At 36.9% G+C, this 25,645-nt stretch overlaps 1 protein-coding gene across 4 annotated transcripts in view; it reads left to right on the top strand.

Moving 5' to 3' along the window:
- ATF6 (activating transcription factor 6) overlaps positions 1-25,645 on the top strand; it is a 206,422-nt gene that overhangs the window by 40,927 nt on the left and 139,850 nt on the right. For all 4 annotated transcript variants that reach the window (XM_072648817.1, XM_072648816.1, XM_072648819.1 and 1 more), the window contains exons 8-9: positions 17,938-18,123; positions 19,400-19,491. In XM_072648817.1, coding sequence (XP_072504918.1) covers positions 17,938-18,123; positions 19,400-19,491 — 278 coding nt within the window. The remainder of the gene's footprint in view (positions 1-17,937; positions 18,124-19,399; positions 19,492-25,645) is intronic.

Genomic DNA, 25,645 nt, shown 5'->3' with positions numbered 1-25,645 from the left:
CCAAATTGTGGATACCCCCTTAGTTTCCAGTCTTTGCCACCTCAAAAAGAGCTGCTATAATTATTTTTGTACATGTGGCCCTTTTTCATCTTTCCTGGATCTCTTTGGGGTGTAGACCTGTGAGTGGTATTTTTGGGCCAAAGGGTATATACATTTAATAGCTTTTTGTGTGTAATTCCAAATTGCTTTCCAAAGTGTTTGGACCAGTTTACAGTTCTACCAACAGTGTATTAACATACCTGTTTTTCCATAGCCCTCTAGTCGTTTTCGTCTTCTGTTATTGTCTGCTTTGTCAATCTGATGAGTGTGAGGTGGCACTTTATAGTTGTTTTTATTTGCATTGTAATTTAGAGCATTTTTTTCACATGGCTGTTGATAGCTTAGATTTTTTCCTCTGAAAACTTTCTTTTCATTTCCTTTGACCACTTATTATTTGGGAAATGGTTCTTATTCTTACAGATTAGAATTAGTTCCTTATATATCTTCGAAATGAGCCCTTTATTATAGAAATATTCTGCAAAGATTTCACCTCCAGTTTCCTGCTTCTCTTCTAATTTAACCACATTGGTTTTGTTCGTGCAAAAATATTTTAATTTTATTTAATTGAAATTGTCCATTTTGCTTGCTGTGAATGACCTTAAATTCTAATAGAGGAAGACAGTGCATATGGTGAATGAATGGTCATCAGGGAGGGTTATGTTTGTCAAGGAAGTCACAGGGGTGATGATTGGAGTCGTAGGACAATTAAATGAGATATCCTTTCCAGGAACAGTAGTGTTAATTTGATTAATTTTCAAGAGCTACAGATGGAGAGTGGGGATAGTGAAAAAGCATAACATGAAGGTGCCTGGGGAGTAGAGTAGTGGAGTCCGGGTCATAGCTCTCCATGGTGATTGCTAATCAGTCGGAAACCTAGTGACCCAGGGTGGGACCTGAATAGAATGCTGGATAGGAAATAGTATGGAGTCAAGCATGATTGTCTTGGGAAATTGTATTGGGAATTAGTTGCATGTTAGTCCAGTGCTTATCTCTAGCAGAGTATTGATAGAAAATACTTGTTGATTATTGGTAGAAAGCTGAGTTTTTACCTAGAAAGATTAACATGGAAGAAAGAATACTTTCTTGAATACTACTCCTTCCTTAGAAATGCAATTTCAGAACATTTTGAAATGATAAAGTTGTTTTTCTTCTATATAACTTTCAAAGGAAATAATAATTAGTGATTTCAATATTCATATGTATTTAAGAAATCTATTTTGAAAAAAATTGAGTCAATAGTATAATTAGATAGATCTGTGACCTTGCTGTTGAGTGTATTCTCTCTGCTAGTTTCCTTCCAGTTTATTTCTGACTTTTTATCTATTATAATTCTTGTGACTTTTCATAAATCCTTCAAAATGAATCTACTCCCATGTGCTAGATACCTTTTCTAGATCTTTTCATATTTTGTAGAGTCTTAGATTCACCATCTCATCTCTCTCTTTTACAATATGGTTGACCCACTTTTGTTTCAGTTCAGATATGTCCTTAATGATGCTCATTGCATCACTTTTTGTGTGCAAGTCATAGTTTGATAATGCATTCTATTTCTATCTGCTTCTTTCTAAATTTCTTTTGGGGTCGTCCGTAATATATGCCTCCTAAAAACGTGAACATAATCTTAATAGAATTTTACTGACTTTAGTGTCAGTCCTTTAAACATTGAAGCAGTAGTATTAACTTGAACAGGATAAGGTCAAAGTATCCTATTTGGACTTAGAGATTTCAGTGATTTTTCCTATTTTTGAATATTGTTGCTGTTACTATCATAGAGGGGTTTGTGCATATTAGTCTGTATATTGTTCTAATTATCACTTAAGTCATCCTTAATATCATTATTTCCTTTCTATTGCTCTTCAGAATTGAGACTCAGCATTGTTATTCAAGAAATATTCTAGTACTATTCAATACAAAGGTCTTAAAGATGAATAGAATATTTTTTTGAAGTGACATGCATATGCTTAGTTCCTCACTACACCATAAGTGTGGTGAACCTTTTAGTCAATGTTGAGGGTGAATTTTTTAATAGAGATTCAGCATTCTCATGTGATGGAGCAACACTGATTTATCAGTCAGATAAACTCCAGTTACTCCTCTGTAATACTGAGGCAAGCAATTTTTGGAATACTCAAAAAGACAGCTTTTGTTTGACCTTGGAGTCCAAAGGACCTGCAGCTTCCATTGATTTCAGCAGGAGGCATATAGCACAAAATCCTAGAAATGGCCAAGGGATCCATTCCCTATTAAAAACGTTGATGTAAAAAAAAAAAAGATCATATATATGTATATTTCCCCTTTAGTTTATTGTGAAGTGCTTTTAAATCAAAAGCTTGGGAGGAAAGATTTGAAACTTGTCAAAAAAGTCCATTGGTCTTTTATGACTTGAATGTTGACATAGTTTCTTTCTTATATTCTCATCTGATTATTTTCACTCTCTGGAGCCCAGCTACTGCCACGAACGAAGTTCTTCTCATCCCATATCCTGAAAAAGCATTAGATGCCATTTTCTATTATGAAACAATCTCCCAGGTTCAAATTATATTCCTACTCTAGTTGCCCGTTGCTGGTAAAACCATTCTCCTTGAGCCTTAACTTCTCTGGAAATTTCACCTAATATTTTAAAAGGAGCACAGTTTGTTATTGGCTCTGTTCCTGATGGAAAAAGCAAGCACAGGCTCTCCACTTGGTATGGAAATTTTCCTCAGGAGTTTCTTTGTAAATGACAATGCTAGAACTACCGAGGACCCTTCATTAGAAAGCATGCTTATCTCTCTGTAGTCTCTGTTAGGTCATTAAATTTTCTCAGACATATCAGTTCCATTAGTTAAAAACAGATAATCAGTGTTTATGTTATATTCATTGCATTTGTTACATTCATTTAATGTTACATTCATTGCTATTTCCAGTCAACATGATTGTCATCATCAAGATTTATGAACATGCACAGGGTGGATGATATTATACTAAATTTAATACTAGGTTGTATTATTTGGGTTAACTGATTTTCTTTAAAGTGCTTTGAGTCCTGTCGTGAGCTGAGATAAGACAAAAATTGTGTAAATAAATTGTGAACTATGTGTTTATGGAATACATAGAAGTTATTTATCACATTAGGAAAACCAATGTAAGAACACAAATTAGGATGGAAATGGGAGTAGTGAGCTAGTAGAGCTGAGTATGCTTGAATGAAGTAGACAAAAGTCTGAGGTGAATTTTAAAAGAGTTTAAGACAGCACAAACCAGACTAAAATGTAATTGAGAAATGTTTAACAAAATATGTAAAAATATAACACAGCATAGGTAATTTTAATTTGTGGTTTTCTTTTTTTTTTCTTTTTTTTTTTTATTTAACTTTTAACATTCATTTTCACAAAATTTTGGGTTACAAATTTTCTCCCCTTTTATCCCCTCCCCCCCTCAAACACCAAGCATTCTAATTGCCCCTATGACCAATCTGCTCTCTCTTCTATCATCCCTCTCTGCCCTTGTCTCCGTCTTCTCTTTTGTCCTGTAGGGCCAGATAGCTTTCTATACCCCTTTACCTGTATTTCTTATTTCCTAGTGGTAAGAACATTACAGTTGATCCTAACACTTTGAGTTCCAACTTCTTTACCTCCCTCCCTCTCCACCCCTTCCCTTTGGAAGGCAAGCAATTCAATATAGGCCAAATCTGTGTAGTTTTGCAAATGACTTCCATAATAGTTGTGTTGTATAGGACTAACTATATTTCCCTCCATCCTATCCTGTCCCCCATTACTTCTATTCTCTTTTGATCCTATCCCTCCCCATGAGTGTCGACCTCAAATTGCACTCTCCTCCCGATGCCCTCCCTTCCATCATCCCCCCCACCCTGCTTATCCCCTTATCCCCCACTTTCCTGTATTGTAAGATAGGTTTTCATACCAAAATGAGTGTGCATTTTATTCTTTCCTTTAGTGGAATGTGATGAGAGTAGACTTCATGTTTTTCTCTCACCTCCCCTCTTTATCCCTCCACTAATGAGTCTCTTGCTTGCCTCTTTTATGAGAGATAATTTGCCCCATTCCATTTCTCCTCCCAATATATTTCTCTCTCACTGCTTGATTTCATTTTTTTAAGATATGATCCCATCCTCTTCAATCCACTCTGTGCACTCTGTCTCTATGTGCGTGTGTGTGTGCATGTGCATGTGTGTGTGTGTGTGTGTGTGTGTGTGTGTGTAATCCCACCCAGTACCCAGATACTGAAAAGTTTCAAGAGTTACAAATATTGTCTTTCCATGTAGGAATGTAAACAGTTCAACTTTAGTAAGTCCCTTATGACTTCTCTTTGCTGTTCACCTTTTCATGCTTCTCTTCATTCTTGTGTTTGAAAGTCAAATTTTCTTTTCAGCTCTGGTCTTTTCATCAAGAATGCTTGAAAATCCTCTATTTCATTGAATGACCAATTTTTCCCCTGAAGTATTATACTCAGTTTTGCTGGGTAGGTGATTCTTGGTTTTAGTCCTAGTTCCTTTGACTTCTGGAATATCCTATTCCATGCCCTTCGATCCCTTAATGTAGAGGGTGCTAGATCTTGTGTTATCCTGATTGTATTTCCACAATACTTGAATTGTTTCTTTCTAGCTGCTTGCAATATTTTCTCCTTGACCTGGGAACTCCGGAATTTGGCCACAATGTTCCTAGGAGTTTCTCTTTTTGGATCTCTTTCATGCGGTGTTCTGTGGATTCCTTGAATATTTATTTTGCCCTCTGGTTCTAGAATCTCAGGGCAGTTTTCCTTGATAATTTCATGAAAGATGATGTCTAGGCTCTTCTTTTGATCATGGCTTTCAGGTAGTCCCATCATTTTTAAATTGTCTCTCCTGGATCTATTTTCCAGGTCAGTTGTTTTTCCAATGAGATATTTCACATTATCTTCCATTTTTCCATTCTTCTGGCTTTGTTCTGTGATTTCTTGCTTTCTCATAAAGTCCTTAGCCTCCATCTGTGCCATTCTAATTTTGAAAGAACTATTTTCTTCAGTGAGCTTTTGAATCTCCTTTTCCATTTGGCTAATTCTGCTTTTGAAAGCATTCTTCTCCTCATTGGCTTTTTGAACCTCTTTTGCCAGTTGAGTTAGGCTAGTTTTCAAGGTGTTATTTTCTTCAACATTTTTTTGGGTCTCCTTTAGCAGGGAGCTGATTTGCTGTTCATGCTTTGACTTCATGTCTCTCATTTCTCTTGCCAGCTTTTCCTCCACCTCTCTAACTTGATTTTCAAAATTCTTTTTGAGCTCTTCCATGGCCTGAGCCCATTGGGTGGGCTGGGACACAGAAGCCTTGATTTCTGTGTCTTTGCCTGATGGTAAGCATTGTTCTTCCTCATCAGAAAGGAAGGGAGGAAGTGCCTGTTCACCAAGAAAGTAACCTTTTATAGTCTTATTTCTTTTCCCTTTTCTGGGCATTTTCCCAGCCAGTGACTTGACCTCTGAATATTCTCCTCACACCCACCTCACCTCCTGATCCTCCCAGCCAGCATTTGGGGTCTGAGATTCAAATGCTGCTTCCAGCCTCAGGGCTTTGGACGGGGGCAGGGCTGCTATTCAGTGTGAGATTAAGTTCAGATGCTCAGGGTGGGGCAGGGCCGCCTCTCAGGCTCAGTTCCCTCAGGGAGTTTATGCACAGACCTTCAACAATGGATTCAGGCTCCTGCCTGGTTGGGGAGCCCTGGTCTGCCGCCGCCCCTCAGCTTCTATCTCCCGAGGGGGCCCGAGCCATGGGGGCAACCCACTCCCCCCTCGACCTGCCAAAGAGACTCTCTCACCGACCCCCGTCATCTGTGGGTGGAGGAACTTGTGCGGCCGCTGGAGATCCTGTCCCTGAAGCCCGTTCGGATCTGTTCCTCTCGGTGCCGCGGCCGCGGCAGGGCTGTACTCAGCTCCCAATCCCAGCGCCCAGTCCGCAGCGCGAAGGACCTTTTGCAAGAGGTTTGCAGGTCTCTCCGGAACAGAAATCTCCCTCGCTCCAATGTTCTGTGGCCTCTGGGTGCAGAATTCGCCGTGAGTTATTTCTTTGTAGTTGTTCTATGGGTTGTGGGTTCGGAGCTATGTGTATGTGCGTCTTTCTACTCCGCCATCTTCAATTTGTGGTTTTCTAAGTCAATATACAGCTCTCAGGGATTCATTTCCATTCGATTGTGACACGAGTGCTTTAAGAGGCAGAAAAAAGAATGACACAGACTAGTCTATTTTGGCAGGATCTTCTTTGGTCAAGGAAGCAGGAGAAATTCAGTTCAGTTTAATAGACATTTATTGTGTGCCAGGTGCTCCGGATGCAATAGCAAAAATAAAACAGTCCCTAAGATCTCACTTGAGTGAGAGATAAGAAGTTGACTTGCCACTCTCAGGACTAAAGTCTTTAAGGTAGGGGATAGAATTGGCAGTGAAGAGGCCTGGATTCTAATAATAATGATTATAATTACTTAGCATTACTGTTTCTCCATCTGTAGAGTGATGAATCTTAGTGAGATCATATGTGTGAAAGCACTTGAAGTTCTTTGGAGGAGAAGCAGAATAATAAGTCCAAGTTGTTATTGTTACTTCCTGTAGTTTGTCTGTAATGTTATTGGCACCATGTGCCTTAAAAACTAAGTCTATGATTTTAGTATTTGTCACATTTAAAAGTGAGTGGGCCTTTGGGCCTTTAAAAGAAACTAAGTACATTTTGTTTCTGATTGCTCTTGATAGCAGCCAACTTAAAGAACGTAATATCATTTATGCCAAGAACTTAGAAGATTCTGTTTTTGAAAAACAAAGAATGGAAGTGTAGACATCTTTAACTAATAATTTATCTTCACCACTCAGCCCTTTGTCATGTCAAAGTCTGTGCTGAGTTATGCAGCATGTCTATTAACACAAAAATAAATGATGTAAAGACATTTTAGCACTATATACTTTAATAAGGATAATGCAAAATCACCTGCTTATCTTTATAGTTCTTTGGTTTATAGCCATTTGCAGGTTATTGGAGTATATGATATTAGATGTTGGTCTACTCTAATTTCTGCCATATTGCTTTCCAGTTATTTCAGCAGTTTTTGTTAAGTAGTGACAAAATCTTAGTAGTCAGTTTCTTTGAGTTTGTTTAACTCTCTTTGCTTTTTGATCTTGTGTATCTAACTGGCTCCACTGATTAGCTTTTCTGCTTATTAATCAGAGCCAAATAATTTTGATGATTACTACTTTGTGGTATAGTTTGATATCTAGACCTGCTGGGTACCCCCTCTTCCCCCCAATTATTTCTCTTGAGATTCTTGACCTTTTGTTCTACCAGATGATTTTTTGAATAGTGTGGCCCTGAATAAGTAAATTAATTTAATTAGTTTTGTCCTTATACTGGTATGGTTCAACCATGGGCATTTAATCTCTTTAATTTTTTAGGTCCATCTTTCTTTAGAGTGTTTTATAGTTCTGCTCATATTGATAACTGGGCTCCCACACACTTTATGTTTTCTGAAGTTATTTTGAATGGAATTTTTCTTTCACTTTTTTCCTTCTGGGTTTTGTTAATAATCAATAGAAATGCTAATGATTCGTTTGTGTGTTTTTATATCCTGCTATTTTCCTGGCAAATTTTGGCTTGTTTACCTGCATTTCTTTTGACTTTGGTGGAGTCCCATAGGCTTCTGCTTTTCTCTTTGTGCAGTCCTATAATGAAGGTGCATATTATCCCATTTCTTTGTTTTCCTTGATCACTGTTTTTTTTCTTTTTGGTGTATTTTTAGATCTTTGCAGGAATCCATGTGGATGGGAGAGCTAGGCTCCTTTGTGACCTTTTACAACGCTGTCTTCACTGGAACTTTAAATATTTGTCTTCAGTGGATATTCTGGTGTTTCATTTTCCTTCACTGAACTATTTACTTAGGAAAGGACAGTGAACAGAGTTCTTGTTTTATAGATTCCAGAGCATTCAAAGTTTAGAGATCTTCTTCATTTTACACATGCAGTTACTAAAGTCCAGACAGATTAGTTGACTTACCTAGTCATTGGTCATCATAGCTAGGACTTAAATCCAGGTTCTGTGATGACTTTGATTTTCCATGTGGTCTTTGGGTTGGCACTTATTTTACTCTTATTTGTATTCAGAAAAGTAGCATACGTTTGTGTTATCTGATATAGAAGAATAAATCTTTCTAAGTTCTATTCTTAGTTTCTATAATGATATCTGAAAGAATGCCCTTGCTGTGTCTGAGACACTTGTTATGCCAGACACCAGGAAAATGCTCTGAGACCTTGAGACACAAATGCTTGACAGAAGGAAACAAGCCCATATATGGGTCTTTTACTCCTCGAAGGCCACACTCACTGTGAATGTATAATCTGTCAGCTTGGAGAGACAGAGAGAATGAAAGCATATGATAAACAACAGAGGGAGAATAAGTGAAGAGTAACTTAAATATGTTTACCCATTAGTTAGCTAGAAAATTTAAAAACCTTGGTACTTAATTCTTACTATCTTTCTTAACATGCTATAGGTGTTATTATAGAAGAAAACTATGATTTCATGCTGGTGACACTTGTATTTACGAGCTAGGGAATTTACTTCTCTTAGATAATTTGGATTCCTTCCATTCATTGGCCTGTTGGTGTGAATTTGTGTTTCTCTGTATGGGTCAGTTTATTGTTTTTGGCCTAATGGAAATGTGTCCTGTTTTGTGTTTCTGAGAAAGTAGGGACTGGGGCACAAAATAAAAGATATTCTCCTCAGGCCAATTTTTTTTTTTTTGAGAAGTAAAGGATTATTGTGTTTTTCCCCCCAGTAATTTTTTTTTTTTTTGTGGGGAGGGGGCAACAGGTTCCAATTTCAAAAGGATTTCATTTCTTCTCAGATGTTTCTTTTTGTTCAGTTACATCTTCTACTTTGTTAACTGGAGTCTTTTTACAAGCACTGATGTCTTCTTTGCTTCCTTCAGGAGTCTTTAAAACGCAAAGTGGCGTTGGGAGAATCTTTGTGGGTGTGTAAGCATTTACAGACATTTTTTCTTCTTGGAGGTGGACTTGAATCACAGAGCTGAGGACAGGAAGTTGCTATTCTTCTTTCATTTGACGGAAGTGCAGTGGCAGCAAGAAAGTCATCCACCTGCTTTAAAGATGAGGCTCTGGAAGCAGTTTCTAGCGGCAGATAAACGGCCCCGTGGATTAGAAGTCAAAGCCTGTTGTGTTCTGCTTTTGGTCCACACGCCTTTGTTTTCTTGTCAAATTAGTATTTTCTGAAACAACTTCGCTTGCCTTCCCAGTTCATGGAAGGGGAAATTTTTTTGTGTATGTGAATTGGATCTGATACCTTGGGGTTAAAAATTCCTATAGCTCTATCAGCACATCCTTTTTACATCTGTATGTCTCATCATCATACTCACATTTTCTGAAGAATTTCTTTTTGTCTTCATTCTCTCTTGAAGCAAGTCTGTAACCATACCCAGGTGGTAAATTTTTGTCTTCTTCACAGCCTTTGGCTTCTGGGCTAACATGAAAATGGTCTTTGGAGGACAGATCCTTATTTGGATCCTCAAGGCATATAATTGAGTTCATAGACAACATTTGGATAATCCATAGCATGCTTCCACTGATCATCTTTTGATTCCTCACATAAGGCACCATAACGAAGGATGGATAGTAAAGAATGTACGTGACTTTCACTGGTGAAATATAATCTATTACGGACATGACATTCTAGGGACATGACACCTCTGGAATACAGAGGGTGGAGTTTATTTACAGTCTCATCATCTTGTGTTCTCTGAAGGTCTGATTGAATTTTCTTAACTAGAGGAGTGCAGAAGCCTTTGGCAATCTCCAGCTTATCAGCTTTAGCTATGCCATATTTCCTCAGGCCAATTTTGAATGAGCTTTTTCAAAAGCAAGTGATTAGGAAACTGACTTGAACTGATCAGACTACCAGGGTGAGAATCTCCAAAGAGATGTGATTTCTTGGAGTCTTTTTTGAAAGTGTCATTTTCAAGCTCCCTCTCTCTCTATTCTTGAGAATTAAATCCACAGAAAAAGATCATATCCTCAAAGGTAGTTTGTAAGTATGAGGCATGGTAAGAATAGGAGCAAAATCTGTGATTTGATGGCCACAGGGAATTCCTTTTACCAATGCAGGTTGGTGCTGTTTTCTTGCAGTTCATAGTCTTAGAGAGTTGCCTGAGTCATGAAGGGGTTAAATGACTTGCCAGGTTCACAGAACATCATTATGTGTCTGGGACTGTCTATTATAGCAATAGAGACATAAAACTTTTCCATATGTATTTTTTAAATTTCAAATGATGAGGTTCTAGTAATAGCTGTGGGTCTTTGTTAGTAGGGGAAGTGGTATATATTGGAAGAAAGTGTTCAGGGTTCTTGAGTTGAGAAGCTCATTTTTAAATCATAATGTTGAAGGATAATCCTATGAGATCATTCTGTCTTATCCTCAGGGAAAGATACCTAGCCATCAAAGAAACAACTGAACCCATTTCATTATAATCTCTTCACCACTATTTATTCAACAACATTACTGTTAGAAAATTATTATATTATACCTGAGGAGTCCCTTATGCTTTATATAAAAATAACTTCCTTTCAGCATCAAAGACTTAGAGCTAGATGGCACCTGAGAGGAATGCATCCCCTTATTTTACTGATGAAGAAACTGAGGCCCCCAAAAGTTAAGTGATTTGCCGGAGGTCACTCAGGTTTAATGGTAGTGCTAGGACTTAAATCCAGGTTCCTGTTGTTCCCCAAATTGGATGCCCTTTCTACTCTACCATACTATTGTTGCTCTTAGCTCATATAATCTATAGGTGTTCACCATTCACTGTGTAAATGACATTGATGTATTTTAAAACTGATTGATAATAAACCATTTCTTTACCTTTTTTTAGAAGTTTCTATGTAGATGTGTTTTTTAATCTCTTAATTGTCTTTTCTGATCCTTCTCTAAATTCTTCACTTTTCTCTCTAGCTGCTACAGCTTTGTATGTCCTACTTGCCCTCTGGTTTTAAGTTGTTTCCATACTTTTGTGTCTACGTGATGAGAAAAGTTGATGACAATAGTGATAGTGGAAGAAACAATATCCTATACATCCTTAGTATATCTGCCAATACCTATGCGCTTTCTTTTAATTTTCTTCTTGTTAATGGATCTGGTGGTTTGGCATGTGCTATGGTTTACCTTTTGACTTGGTTCCACAATGATGCTTTAATCTGCTATTGAAATGTAACTCTCTGCCTTACTGTAATACCCTTGCTAATTTCCCATCTTGATAATTAGCTTTTACTTTATAGTTAGTTGGTACTTTTGAGTTTGAACATACCTTTCTCTAGCCATTTGTGAACAGCAAAAGAAAGTTTGCTATGAATATAGTAGAATGAATATAAAATTTCTTACAACCCAGGCTGAATATTGACCATATTTCCATTCAAGGGACTTGGTTTTAATTCTGAACCCTGGCTCCTGCTGGCAATTGCGTCTTTAGGGTGAGTGCTTGATATATTTCTGTAGTCATTAAATACTACCTTACTCTTATACAAAAGACAGCTTCAGCTCCAGCCTAGTGTGTGTTAATATGGATACCACTATAGCAATAACCACAGTGGAAATGCACTTGTTTTCTTACATACAGACAGCAAGAAAGATGAATATGGGGACATCCTGGTGGTAAATGTTTGAACTTTTTGGTTGGCTGTTTGGGATGGATGGAATTGATGCTTTTTGTTGTTGGATGGAACAAGCAAAAGGTTAAAGGGAAGTGCATCAGCCTAAGAAACATTTATTAAGTTTCCCGTGTGCAAGGCTCCATTAGCCAAATTGATTTCATACTGGCTTTCCTCACTTCTTCCCTGGCTGACGGAGGTTCAGCATTTGCTGTTCCTGGATTTCAAGGACTGTGACCCCTTTTAATCTGCTGGGGTAAGTATTTCTGGCTGACTTGTGGTTCTCCTAAATAGTTAAAAGAAGGGGATAGAAAGAAAGATCATAGGTCAGGGCAGTGAAGGGCATCTTTAACATTCTTGCCCAATGGAAATTTTGGCAGCCACTGTATTAGAAAACGCTGTTTAATTAAAGGATGAGTAATTTTGCTCTCTGTGAAATTTTTCATGTTATATATAATTTTTTTTTAATCCATGATAATACTGGAAATAATAGGTCTAGATGAAAAAAAGTGATAAATAAAATTTTAAAAAATAATTTGTATCTTTTCAGGGACAGCCTATTACAGAATTAATTGTGCCCAATCCATTGATATACAAGACATTTCATCAGAAATCAGTTTGTCTGAGGTTATAACATAATATGGACTTGTCATTTGGGAGCTACTTTCTGAGCTTCTGACCTTCCTGCAGTGCAGGAGGGCTTAGCACTAGAGCAGCAGTGAGCTCTGTTGTAATCAGTATCTTTATTGGAGCAATTTATGTGCATTTTATTATTCTAAAATATTCTGAACAAAAAAATTAATTTTTAGAAAGCTAGTGATGTGTGTAAAGGGATGTAAATGGGAAGCTTCAGAGGAAAATTCAAGGTTTCTGGATAGACGCTAAAGTCAGAGACTGCAGTAAGAGGGTTATCAGGCCTGTTCTGTTCTCTGCAGCCTGTGACATTGGGCAGGTCATTCAGTCTCTCTGTACACAAGTTTCCTTGTGTATAAAAAGAGTTTTTGTGACCTCCAACATCTCTTCAAGCTCTAAAACTGGAGTCCTTTTATTTCTTTCTAGCATCTCTTTTATTTCTCCTGAAAAATAGAAATTGATGAGCTTTCAAGGAACATTTCAGGTACTACTTCCTATGAACCCTTTTCTCATCTTCTAGTCATCTCTCCTTTCTCAGATCATATGGTACTTACTTTCACGCATCAGTGTGATATTCTCTCAGTAGAACGAAAGCTTCTTGTAGCAGAGACTGGTTTTTGAGTTGTCTTTGTAGCCAATTGTCTAGTACTGTGCTGCGCACAGAGGAGATGCTGCATAAATACTTAATGAATTGAGTAGCTGAGTTTTCTAGAGGTCTTCCCTGCTCCTCTGGCTGCCATACCTTGTGATCTGGGAACATATTTTATAAGAAATTGCATCTTGTAGTAGAAAAAGGTGATTTCATGAGTCTAAAGGGTTGGATTTTGGTCTTATTTCTTACAGTAGTTGTGCAACCACGGACACGTCACTTAGTCTCTTACAGAGCTCAGTTTCCTCATCTGTAAAACTGGGACTGTTTTTGTATCATCTACTTCATATGGTTCTTTTTAGGAAAGTACTTTGAAATCCTGAATGGTTGTATAAATCTGACTTTTTGTCTTCCTTGTAACTCCTCTAGCGTTTTAGTAAGATACTTTCCACAGAGGAGACAAATTCACACATTGTTCTGATGATATTTAATTCAGGGATGGACGAATTGCTAACAGCTAGGGAGATCAGGAAAGGCATCCCATAGGGAAGCTAGGGATTTCATAAGGTGAAGCTTAGAAAGGAGTGCATTTTAGCCTAGGGATTTCATAAGGTGAAGCTTAGAAAGGAGTACATTTTAGCCTTTTTAAAGGCACTGAGGCTGTTTCTTCTACCCATATCATTAGTTTATCTCACTTATGGCTCAGATGACTTTCAAAATCCTATATTATAATTCTGTAGGGTCACAAATTCTTTAAACTTAAAGCAAGATAATACCCACTCCATAGTAAAAATAGCATCATTTTTTTTTTGATTGGGAACACTGGGTACTTAGGGACTGACAGAAAGGAAGGCAGAGGCTTTTAAGAAAGAAAGATGAGAAGACATGGGAAGGAGGTAGATGAAGGGAGATGAAAAGGGAACAAAGAAAGGGGGGTGAAATTAGGACAAAAAAGAGAATACTGAGACAGTAGACATCCGGGATTGTACATGGATATTTGGTGAAGTACATAGCCAAGCTCATATTCAGCTTAGTGAGAACCGTACCTACCATTTCTTCTCACTTAGGAAATTATATGTCAGAACAGAAGATGTACTTTTTCAAAGGGATAAGGAAATCAAGTAGAGTAAGGGATCTTTTTGCTTTGCCAAGTGTATGATAGTTCGGGCTACTAGTACTCAGGCTTTTTTGGTTAATTCTTGATTTGTGGAAAACTGCATTAAAAATAAACTTAGGAGGAAAATTAAATTTTGATTGCCAAGAACACAATTGAAAAAAAAGAGAGAGGAATAGTGGAAATCTAAATTTTTCCAATTTTTAAATCTAATTACGAAACCTAAGATTACAACATTGTTTAACAAGGCATGGCAGAGCCTTAAAAAATATACAGTAATAAATATTTGTTATTATACAGTTTTTTTTTTTTTAGAACTGTGAGGTTCAGTCTCATCTCTCTGTTGCTGTTGGCCAGTAATAATAGGAACATTTTTCAAGAGTGAATTATGTTTATTGTGGTTAATGTGGTCTGCTTTAAGCAACTTAGTCAACAAGCAACTATGGAATGGTTAAAATATTACAGGGCCATCTGCCTTCTGTGATTTACAAGGAGTTTCAGATAGAATCAGAAGTTCTTAGCTGAGGTCTCATCCAAACGTTCACAGCCAAACAAGCTTAGAGAGACTGTTGATCTTCTCTAATAATCAACTCCATCATCTCAAAAGATCTAGGGATAAAAGAGTCAGGACGCAGAGGGATGTGAGACATGCAGATAAACATCCTAATGTTACCAAGATTTGACATGACTTAAGCACCAATTTATAACATTGGTATCAACTTCTAATAGTCACATTTTACTCTGTCTTTAATATGTATTCATTTATGCCTTTGAAATACCAGTCCTAGCAATTATTGGAGTTATTGGTCTGTTCTTCTGTTTTAGCCTGTAAGTATTTACCCACACACAACGATTTTTAATTAAAAAAAAAAGAAATGGAAATATTCCTGAAATATTGTTAAATTAATCCAACTTTTAAAAAGAAATAAAATGTTTATGAAAGTTCTTTTACATAAGCCTCTCATATGGTCAAGTAAATGTGCAGATGCTTGTTTAATAATGAAACACCACCTTTTACAGGGTTAGTTTTAAACAGAGAATACTTTGCAGCTGTGTGTGGTTTTTTAAGGGTTATACCATGTGGTGAGGTAAGTGGTTAGAGATGAGACGATTACAAATTATAATTGACTCAGACTACCCCAGATGTACTGGTACTCTCCAAGACATATAATGCTGTCTCTTGGTTTAGATAGATATTATTTACCATGTTAAGGAAAGATCCATTTTTTGCTGTGCTTTTTGGTGCCTTTTTTTTTTTAAACGTTACTGGGTAGTTTAGTTTTTCAAAAATCTTTTCTGCAACTATTTACATAATCATGTAATTTGTTTTAAATGTGATCCATAGTTAATAGTATTCCTAATATTTAACCAATCCTTTATTCGACCTGACGACAGTGTATATAACTTTTAAATATGATTCCGTAGCCTCTTTGGAAATATCATATTTAATATTTATATGTTGATATTCAGGAGGGCTGTTGGTATGTAGTTTACTTTATGTTATCTCTTCATCATAGAAGGATTTGGGTAGGATTCCTTTTCCTCTTTTGCAAACAATTCATGAAGTATGAAATAAATTTTTCTTTTGTAGAGTTCTCTGTAATTTTAAATTCATCTTCCTCTGAGAATTTTTCATTTAGGAATCCATTTATGGCTTGCTCAACATACTTTTTCTGAGATTGGATTATTTAAATTCTTTGCTTCTTGTTTGGTTGGAGTGCTGTGATTTTCTTACCCTTTGTGCTCTCTGGCCTATTCATCATCCTGGCTTCCTCTGTTCCTTGATTAGAATAGTTAGCATGAGGCTGTGTGGTGTTCATTATAAATGTAGCAGACATTCAGTGAAAGAAGAGGTGTCTGTGTGTGTTACAGTACTTGGATAACACTAGGATTTATGTTGGAGCTAAAAGAGTGAGTAGAATTTGTAGAGGCAGAAGGAAGAGTAGAAGGACATCCTAGGGGGGGAAATATTACTAAGATACAGAGTGGGGAATGAGCCTGGTAGGTATAGAAAGTATTGATGACTGACTGTTGGATGGTAAATATCAGGAAGTATTGGGGGGGAGGGGCGTGCGTGAAAAGCATAGATAGTGCCAGATTTCAAAGGCTTTTAAAAGTTAAGGAGAGGAATTTGGTCTTGATGGAAAAATTTTCAGTGTTAAAGATTGAAGGGAAAGACTAGAGACTGTTGGAGTAATCAAAATGTGAGATTTGTAGGACAATGATAGCTGGAAACAGAGTGAAAGGGTTATTTATATCTAACCAATACTGTGAAGGAAGAAAACTTGGTGATTTGTAAATAGTTTTTTTTTTTTAAATGAATGGATTAGTTGATAATAGGGAAGGAAGAATCAGATATGGCTCTAGGGTTCCTAGCATGGGAGACTAAAAGGCTGATGATGTAGCACAAGCAGAAATATCCTAGTAAGGAGGGAAGGTGTTTGGGTTTTCTTTTCTTTTGATAGGAAGGTGGTAGTTATAAATTCAGTTTGCATATGTTGAATCTGATGTGGTGATGGGACATACAAATGAAGGAACCGTGTACACTCCTGAAAACACAGGCCTGGAGTGTAGCTGAGAAGTCAGGATTAGAGATGTAAGTCTGGGGTTCATTGCTATAGAGGTCACTGTTTAAACCAGAGGTACCCAAACTTATTTGGCCTACCTACCCCTTGTAAAAAAAATTACTCAGCACCCCCTGGAAATCTAATTTCTTTAAAACTTTTAATGGTTTTTTTTTTTTTAAATTTGTTTCATTTCAACTTCTTTTGCCCCCCACCCCCAATCATTCTAGTGCCCCCTAGAGGGTGGTATTGCCCACTTTGGGAACCTGTGGTTTCAACTGTAGTAGTGAATGAATTCTCTGTGTGATTGAGGGCATTTATATAAGAATAATGTAAGGGGTAGCCAGGTGGTGCAGTGGATAGAGCACCAGTGCAGGAATCAGGAGGATCTGAGTTCAAATCTCCCCTCAGACACTTGACACTCACTAGCTGTGTGGCCTTGGGCAAGTCACTTAACCCCAATTGCTTCATCCTGGGTCATCTCTAGTCATCCTGATGAATATCTGGTCATTGGATTCAGATGGCTCTGGAGAAGTGAGGCTGGTGACCTGCACAGCCCTCCCTCACTCAAAACAAAGTCAAGTGCAAGTTATGTCATCATTTCTCTGATGGCATGGTCTTCTTCAGCAACGAAGGATGAATGCACATAAGAATAATCTAAACAGTAACTCTGAGTTGTGGCGAAGACAATAATAATTGTTAGGAGGTGAAAGGAAAAAGATTTAACTTATGGTTTAAAAAACGAGATTTTTTCCCTCAAAGCACTTGTGCATTGATACAAAGGAGCCACCACTATTATATAGGAATCAAGAATCTTGTTCATAGAATGAAAATTAATGAAAGAAAAGGGTTATTTGGTATATAAGACTTGTTTCAGATTTACACATAAAAACATTTAAACAAAATTTGAAAAAAAATTAAATGAAAAATAATTAACAAGCTTTGACTTCAGATAATTTCAATACTTGAAGGGTTCATAATTTTGTCAGTTTGGGTATTCTCACTCACTGTAACTTACGTAGTAGGTGGTCTTTGAGAGTTGCTGTGGTATAGAAATTAATCATTGTTTAATGAACATGGTAACAGGTCTCTGTGAATATAACTACGTCGGTCTTTGGAGAAATATGTTCAGTCATTGGACCTTTACTCAGATCACCTCAACATTTTACAAAGGACCCTAAATTACACCAAGATTAAAATAAACCTTTGATAATACAAGTAATTTATGAAGGGGTTAGCAGCATGTAAAAGTACCAATAAACAATGAATGACTTCCCAGGGTCATGAAGGATGAATAAACTAGATAGGTTCCAAACTTAATCATATCTGTTTGTCCCTTTCCTTAGGTGACTGTCCTACGGAGACAACAGCGCATGATCAAAAATCGAGAGTCAGCCTGTCAGTCTCGCAAAAAGAAGAAAGAATATATGTTAGGTTTGGAGGCAAGGTTAAAAGCAGCCCTTTCAGAAAATGAGAGACTTAAAAAAGAGAATGGATCCCTGAAGCGACAGTTGGATGAGGTAGTGTCAGAGGTAGGTGTTATTCAATTCTGCAAACGTTTACTAAGTACCTCCAGTGTACAGATCACTGTGCTGGGTGGACATTTGAAATAGAAATGCACAAAAGAAAGAGTCCTCACTTATGCTTATATTTGACTTTAGTGTTGGGTTAAGGAGTTTTAAATGCCATTACTAAGTATAAAACTATTCAAGAACTTCATAGTCAGATTACAGTGGATAAAATGGTACTGGGAAATTAGGTTGTGAGTGCCTTTTCCACAGTCAAGATAAAGCATTGGAAAGAAACTGATTTCAGATTCATATTTACATGTCTCACCACTCAGTCATTGCCTTCTTTTTTGTTTGATGAGGACAATCATTTTGAGGCTTTTAGGTGACTTGAGATATTCAAGTCTTGTCTCATCTCTTTGTTCCCAGGAAATTGTGGTTCTGTTAGTAAATGCTGGTTAAAGACAACTAGATAGTGTCTAAATATTTTTCCTAATAGCACTCTATTCCTGAGCACTTGAGGAAACTTTATGGAATTATTGTGAAGGGTGGAAGATAAGGGGAAATATCAGAAACATCTCAGAATTCCTTGATGATGAGTAAGAAAAAAAATAGTGAGTGGCTCATACTGTTCTCTTTACCTGCTTCTCTCTTGATTGTCTCTCTGCCACATAGCAGTAATTTAAGGGCTTATAATCTTTAGAAAGGGACTTTTTTCCCCTCACCTTTTGGTTAATGTTTTTAAAGTAAATCTTAGTTTACATAGTCTAATAATGGACATGCCTTCTTATATGACTATTATCCAATTCTGATTGTCCACTTTTATGATTATATAGAACTTATTTTTCCTCCCTCCTCTTAACCTGGATTTTATTCAGTCTATAGCTTATCAACAGACATGCAAGGAAGAGGAAATGAAATTGACCTTAACAACTTAGAGTTGAGTACATATTTAACCTTAGCAACATTGGATGATCTCTCAAGTAGGTGGTTGAAACTAATGACTAAAATGGTATGTTTAGATTATCTGTATTTTGACTATCCATTGCTCTTTGTCTTTCATTCCCTGAAGGAATCAAGAATTTGATGAAGTCTCAGTATTATTTAAGAACAGTTTTGCACATAGCCACTCACCCACTTGATGAGAAGGAATACAATGTTGCACTTGAATACTAATGTTTTATCCTTGTGTCCTTTGTAGTGAGCTAGTTAAATGGTTATCATATGCTGGTAAGTTCTTGGTGTCTTTTTGTACAGCTGATGCAAAGTTGATTGTGTGTAATATGAACCTTCTCTGTAGAATCAGAAGCTCAAAGTCCCCAGTCCAAAACGGAGAGCTGTGTGTGTGATGGTGGTGCTGACATTCATAATGCTGAACTATGGCCCCATAAGGTAAACATAAAAATATTTGACTAGACTATTAAAAATGTACACTGAAAAAAATTTATCATTGTTATTTTAAAAGATAATGATTGTTGATCTATAATGGTTTGTCTGAGAACTATTGATCAGCACTATGCCATTCGAGTTAGATGAGGGTTAAAACAAAAAGAAAAGATGGGCAAAAGAGGTACTTCATTTTTTTTTAACTGTATGAAAAAAGAATTCACTTAATGTGGAAGTCCTTGAGTTACTAGTATGACTATTTTTTGTTCCCCTTATCTAATAGGTGGGGAAACTGTGTCCTCGAGGCCACACGTGGCCTTCTTAGTCCTCGGGTGCAGCCTTTTGACTGAGTCCAAATTTTACAGAACAAATCCTTTTATTAAGGGGATTTGTTAATAAAAGGATTTGTTCTGTGAAGTCTGAATTTAGTCAGAGGGCTGCATTTGAGGACCTAGAAGGCCACATGTGACTTTGAGGCTACAGGTTCCCCACCCCGAACTAACTTTATCAATAGAGGGATTCAGCATCACTGATTTCAAGTCCACTGAATCGGGGGCAGGTGTTGGTTGGGTGTTCTAGGTGAATTTTTATAGATTATGAATGAATTATAGAGTATTTACTTGGGTTTGTTTCTAGAGGTAATCTAGTGTAATCTACAACTCATAGAGAACACCCTTCTAAAGAATCCCTGAAAGGTGGCCATTCACTTTCATTTCTATACCTCCAGGGAATGGGAGCTCACTGCTTTCGGAGTTAGCTTATTTCTTCTTCTGGACAGTTCTGTATAGTAGATAGTTCTTCCTTGTATTGATCTTAAAACTGTCCTCTTGTAACTTTTGTCTGCTTACTCTAATGATGGCATAATACATTCCAGAATTTTTCAATGGGGAGGTACTTTGGTAGCCATTTGATTTAACCCATACTGTAAAAGAAATTCCCATTACAACATCTTTAATGACAAGTGGTTCTCTTGGCTTTGCTTAAGTACCCCCAGTGAGGGAAAACCTACCAATTCTTGTGGCAGTCCATTCTTCTTGGACAGCTCTGATTGTTAGAAAGATTTTCCTCATAAGCAAATCTAAATTTGCCCCTTTGCAACTTCACTAGCAGCTAGTTGCAACTCAGAATTGCATTAGGTTTTTTGACTGTTACCTCACACTGCTGAATCTTTGAGCTTGTACTCCACTAAAACACTCAGATCTTTTTCAAACCAAATGCTATCTGACTCTTTCTCTATCACCCCACTTCCTGTCTTGTACTTCTAAAATTGATTTTTTGATCCGAAGTGAAAGACTTCACATTTGTCAATATTAAATTTGATCTCACTAGATTTGGCTCAGTTTTCTAGCTTGTTAAGATTTTTTTTGGTTCTTTACTTTCATTCACTGTATTAGCCAGGGTTCCCAGCTTTGTGTCATGTGTGCATTTGATAAGCATTCCATCTGTGTCATCACTGATTTTTAATAAGTGAATATTTTAAAAATTTTTCCTCAACAAGTATGTATACTCAAAGCAAAATAAATTGCTTCATTGGCTGTGTTTGAAAAATATTTCTCATTCTGTACCTCAAATCCTTCACTTCTTTGTCAAGAGGTAGATAGCTTGTATCATCATTAGTCTTTTGGAATCATGGATGGTCATTGCATTGATCATATTTCCTACAACTTTTAAAGTTGTTTGTCTTTACAAAAACTGGAGAAATATTCATTGCTCATGAGTAGACTGAGCCAATATAATAAAAATGACAGTTCCATCTAAACTAATTTACTTATCCAGTGCCATTACCAAAGTACCAAAAAAAATTTTTTATATTTAGAAAAATATCATAACAAAATTCATCTGCAGGAACAAAAGGTCATGAATATCAAAAGAATCAATAAAAAAAATGCAAAGGAAGATAACCTAGCAATACCAGATTCCAAATTATATTATAAAGCAGCAATTATCAAAACAATCTGGTTAACAAAGAAATCGATTAGCAAATCAGTGGAATAGATTTTGTCCATAATACACAGCAGCAAATGACCTTAGTAATCTAATGTTTGATATTGTGAACTTGCTAGGTCCCACTCAGATGTTGCTCATGGTGCAGGTAACAGATCTTTTGGGAGACCTTAGGTGCTTTGCTTCCTAGTTGCTTCTATGGCATTTTTCCCTGACCTGGGCTTACTTGGCAGTAGGTTGCCTGGAAGCTGCACTGCCTGACTCTACACTGAGATTCTTGGGTACTGGTTTCTGATATCTGACTCTTCACTGTAACTTAGGCTTAAGTTAGGTCTGGGCACAGAACAGAGAGGGTGCTTCACACTTAGCTGTGAGAAGGCTGATCAGACCCATTCTTCTGCTTTTCCTTGTTTGGGGCTGCTCAAATGCTGAACTAGCAGTTTTCTGTGTGCTGTGCTGCTTGGGTGCTCATCAGGCCCTGTCTCTTGCTGTACTTCAGGACTTTGGCTTCTCTTTGCCCATACATATCTATGGTCCAAGCTTCTTCCAGTCTCCTTGACTTTATGTTAGTGTTGGGCTTTGTGCACTTTTGAGGAGCATGTTTGACCTGAGCTTCTGTCCTTTTATGTCTCTCTGTTACTCAGTCTGGGGCCCTGCAAGTTTGCAAGTCCCCAAAATGGTGTGATCTGACTGAGTCTTTTGGCTTGTGTGTGGTTGAGTTTTAATAATTTGCTGCAGGACCCAGTCACTGTTAGCCCACTGGGAGGTTCTGCAGTTTCAGAGAGGCAGAACTGTTAGCTCCTCTTTGGTCTTGATTTCCTTTGCCTTGGTTAATCCAGTGCCAGCTTTTGTGCTGAGCTGAAGGCTAGAACTGAGTTGCTGCTCTTTTTCTGGGCTAAGGACCTCATAACAAAGTTTCTGGAACTTTTTCTGTGCTCAATATTCAGGTAGGACTTCTCTCACTCACAACCATTCCTCTCTGCCATGGATCTATGACTTTGAACTGGGTAATGTATGATAAAGCTGCCAGATGATACTTGTTCTTACATCCAGTGCTGGTTCAGGGATTCCCTGAGATCTCTTTTTGGCCCCATGCTTTCAGCTTTAGTACAATGTCTCAGTCCCCTTTCCATATCATGGAATGTTCCTCAACCCTGATGCTACTGCCACTCTTGGTCAACTCCTACCCCAGCATTCTGGAGGCCTCTTTGTCTTCCTAAGCTGCTCTGGGCTGGAAAAATGACTGTGTCATTTCTTGGCTTTCCCAATCAGAATTTCATCTGACTTTTTTTTCTCAATTAGGTCTATTGGGTGCACTAGGAAAAAAACGTTTCTTCTCATTTTGCCCTCTTGACTCCACCTCAATGTGGTATTCATAAAATACTTTATTCTGAAATAATATAGTATAATCTCTTTTAAAATTAATTCTGAAAATGTTTACTTTTGTTGATTGAAGAAATATTTGCATGGTGCTTCTGCATTTATAATATACTTTTTAATTTTCTGTGAGAGACAGTGACGGATGATTTCTGGGCTCTAAGTGCTTTTCCTGCTTTTAATTGCTAAGTTTGTTATTTCACCATCATCATTATAAATTTATTGCATTTCTCTATATGACTAGCATTGCTTTAGGCACTCTTGGACTTTTCATAAATATGGAAGAGATAATATTGTCTCTGGAGGATGTTATAGTTTATTTATTTAAGTCAACCTGTGTTTACATTAGAACAAGAGTAACATTTCATGAAATGAGTTGCTCTTATTAAGAGTAACTGCAAACTGTACTGTATAGATGCAGAAATCATTTCTATTCTCCTTATGAAGTCAGGAGGACCATTAATCTATATTTGTCCTTTCTTTGAAAAGTTATTGTGTCTTAATATAATTTCTAAATCAATTTTCTTCTAATTTGGTTTCCATTATCATTCTTTTGTACCAAAATCTGTTAAAATCTGTCTTCTTGGTTTGCTGCAACAGACCAGCTAATGAATATATATGTTTAACAGTTAGATAAAGCATCCACTAATTAGTTTAGCATTACAAATATCTAAACCTGCAAAACTTTTTATGAGCCCACAACCTTTTTCCCATTTTGTCTCACACACTTATATTTGATAGCAGATAACGATAGTCATATGAAACTGCAAAGTTTTTATACTCGGTTTTATTTTCAGATTTTGGACTTTGGTCTTTTAAAAGTATGCATTATATGCTTACTATGGCTACAGCATTAATCCTGGCATCATGGTAAAATGGAAGAAAATGGGTTTTGCTTTTGGGAAGCTTATAGACTATTAGAGGAGATAAGACAAATATCCATGAAGTAATTTGTGATCAGTATAAGACAGTACATAAATTCTGAGTGGCATGGTACAGAATGTAAAGTGCTACAACTCAGAGAATAGGGACAAATAAGTATAGGTATAGTCAAAGGAAGGTTCATGAAGAAAATAAGAGTTAAATAGCCCTTATAGGATTTGGATAAGTGGCAGGGGAAGAGGAGGGTATTCTAGGCTAGATGAGTAAAATGAATGAAGATAAGAGTATGGCATGTTTTATTTAACAGAATGCTGAGATTTAGAGATGGAAGTGATGATTTCAAACTGCATATATTTTAATATCTCAATGACTTTTCATATGCTAGGCCTTTGGATTGGTGTTAATTGACATGACTGATGTAATTTCTCATTTCATCTAGTCTTATATTTCCCAAGGCATTTAATACTGTTAGTTTAAACCTTCCTTGTTTTATTCCTCAGTATTTTTTTGTGTTGTAAGAAATAGTTTTTTCTCATCACACTTCATATAATAAACTTTTAATCATTGACACTGAACAGTCAACTAATTACAAATGGTTCCCATTTTCATACTTTAAAAGGAATGAGAAAAGGCATTTTCTTTGGATTATTTACTTTTTAGAATTTTCACTTTCTGGCAGTGAGGGTTCCCATTCATTACTCTTCTGAATGTGGTATAGGACCTAACTTTTGAAATTGACTTTGCCAGCTGCATGGGGGTTGATGTGATTGGTGTATTCATTTTATACCCTCTGCTAATCCGTGTTGGTACATTTGGTTTGCTGTGTCATGCTTTTTGTGGTACTTTGGGGCCATTTTGGCATACTGTGTGTTTAAACTGTGCCACATGATAAACATTACAAGTTGATCTCAGGCTTTTATATGTGTGTGTGTGTGTGTGTGTGTGTGTGTGTATGCTTCTAATGGTGCTAACCCTTAAGTCTGGATGTGGAGGAGAAATATAGTACCATTCATTGAGGAATGGGTAGAAATAGTTGTTATGTTTAGGGAAGTGGAATTTTTTATTTTTGTGAATAGAATTAACAGAATGAGACAGGCCTGTACAACCTGCACCTGCCAAAGGCTTTCCTCTACATACAAAGAATGTTCTCCTCTACATTTTTCTCAGGCCCAAAACCTTCGGCAAAGGCCTCAGGTTTTGCAGGCCTGGGTTAATATACTAATTTTTTTTTAATCAAAGAACGATCTATCATGCTTGGATTATTCAAGAAATTTCTCTTCTTTTAAATAAAATCCAAACTGCAAGAATCTATTCCAAAAACAGCTGTCTAGTTAGGAAGTGGAGGCTAATGAGCTGATTGGAAGAACATTAGTCTTATGAAGAAAACTGACAAGCTGTTATTACCAGAGGGTTATATCCTGTGATTTTGCCATTTGCTGAGCATAGATATATGAAAGGATTATTCTCCTTTTCAAACAACAGGTTTTGAAAGTTCTCTTTGCCTCTTTCACCTTTTAATGGATTTTCTTAACTTTTCTCTGCTAAATGCCATGGTGTCATTTGTTTTTTATTTCTTAGAACTAACTTGCTAATTATTAAGGGCAGTCAGTTATTTCTTATCACAAAGATATTGGAGGAAATGAAGTGTCTACTGTAAATTCTTCTACATCTCTTAAGTGGAATTATAGATAGCTCTTTGTTTGTTGGTTTGTCTGCCTTTGAGAAAACTTGTTTTGCACACATTAGGAGCCATAGGCTAACTCTGGCAAGGGAATTGTCTCTTTTAGTCAGTAAGTCTGTAAACATATATTAAACATCTACTACGTGCCAGGCAGCGTGTTAAGTGCTGGGAGTGCTAAGAAAGGCAAAAGCTGGTTCCTGCCCTCAAAGAGCTAACAGTCTAAAGAGGGAGACATAATGCAAACAACTATGTACAGACTATATATAGGATAAAGTG

The sequence above is a fragment of the Notamacropus eugenii genome, chromosome 2, assembly GCF_028372415.1.
Source record: "Notamacropus eugenii isolate mMacEug1 chromosome 2, mMacEug1.pri_v2, whole genome shotgun sequence".
Taxonomy (NCBI): Eukaryota; Metazoa; Chordata; class Mammalia; order Diprotodontia; family Macropodidae; genus Notamacropus; species Notamacropus eugenii.
The sequence above is the reverse complement of the archived record's forward strand: the minus strand, read 5'-3'. Positions and strand labels throughout refer to the sequence as shown.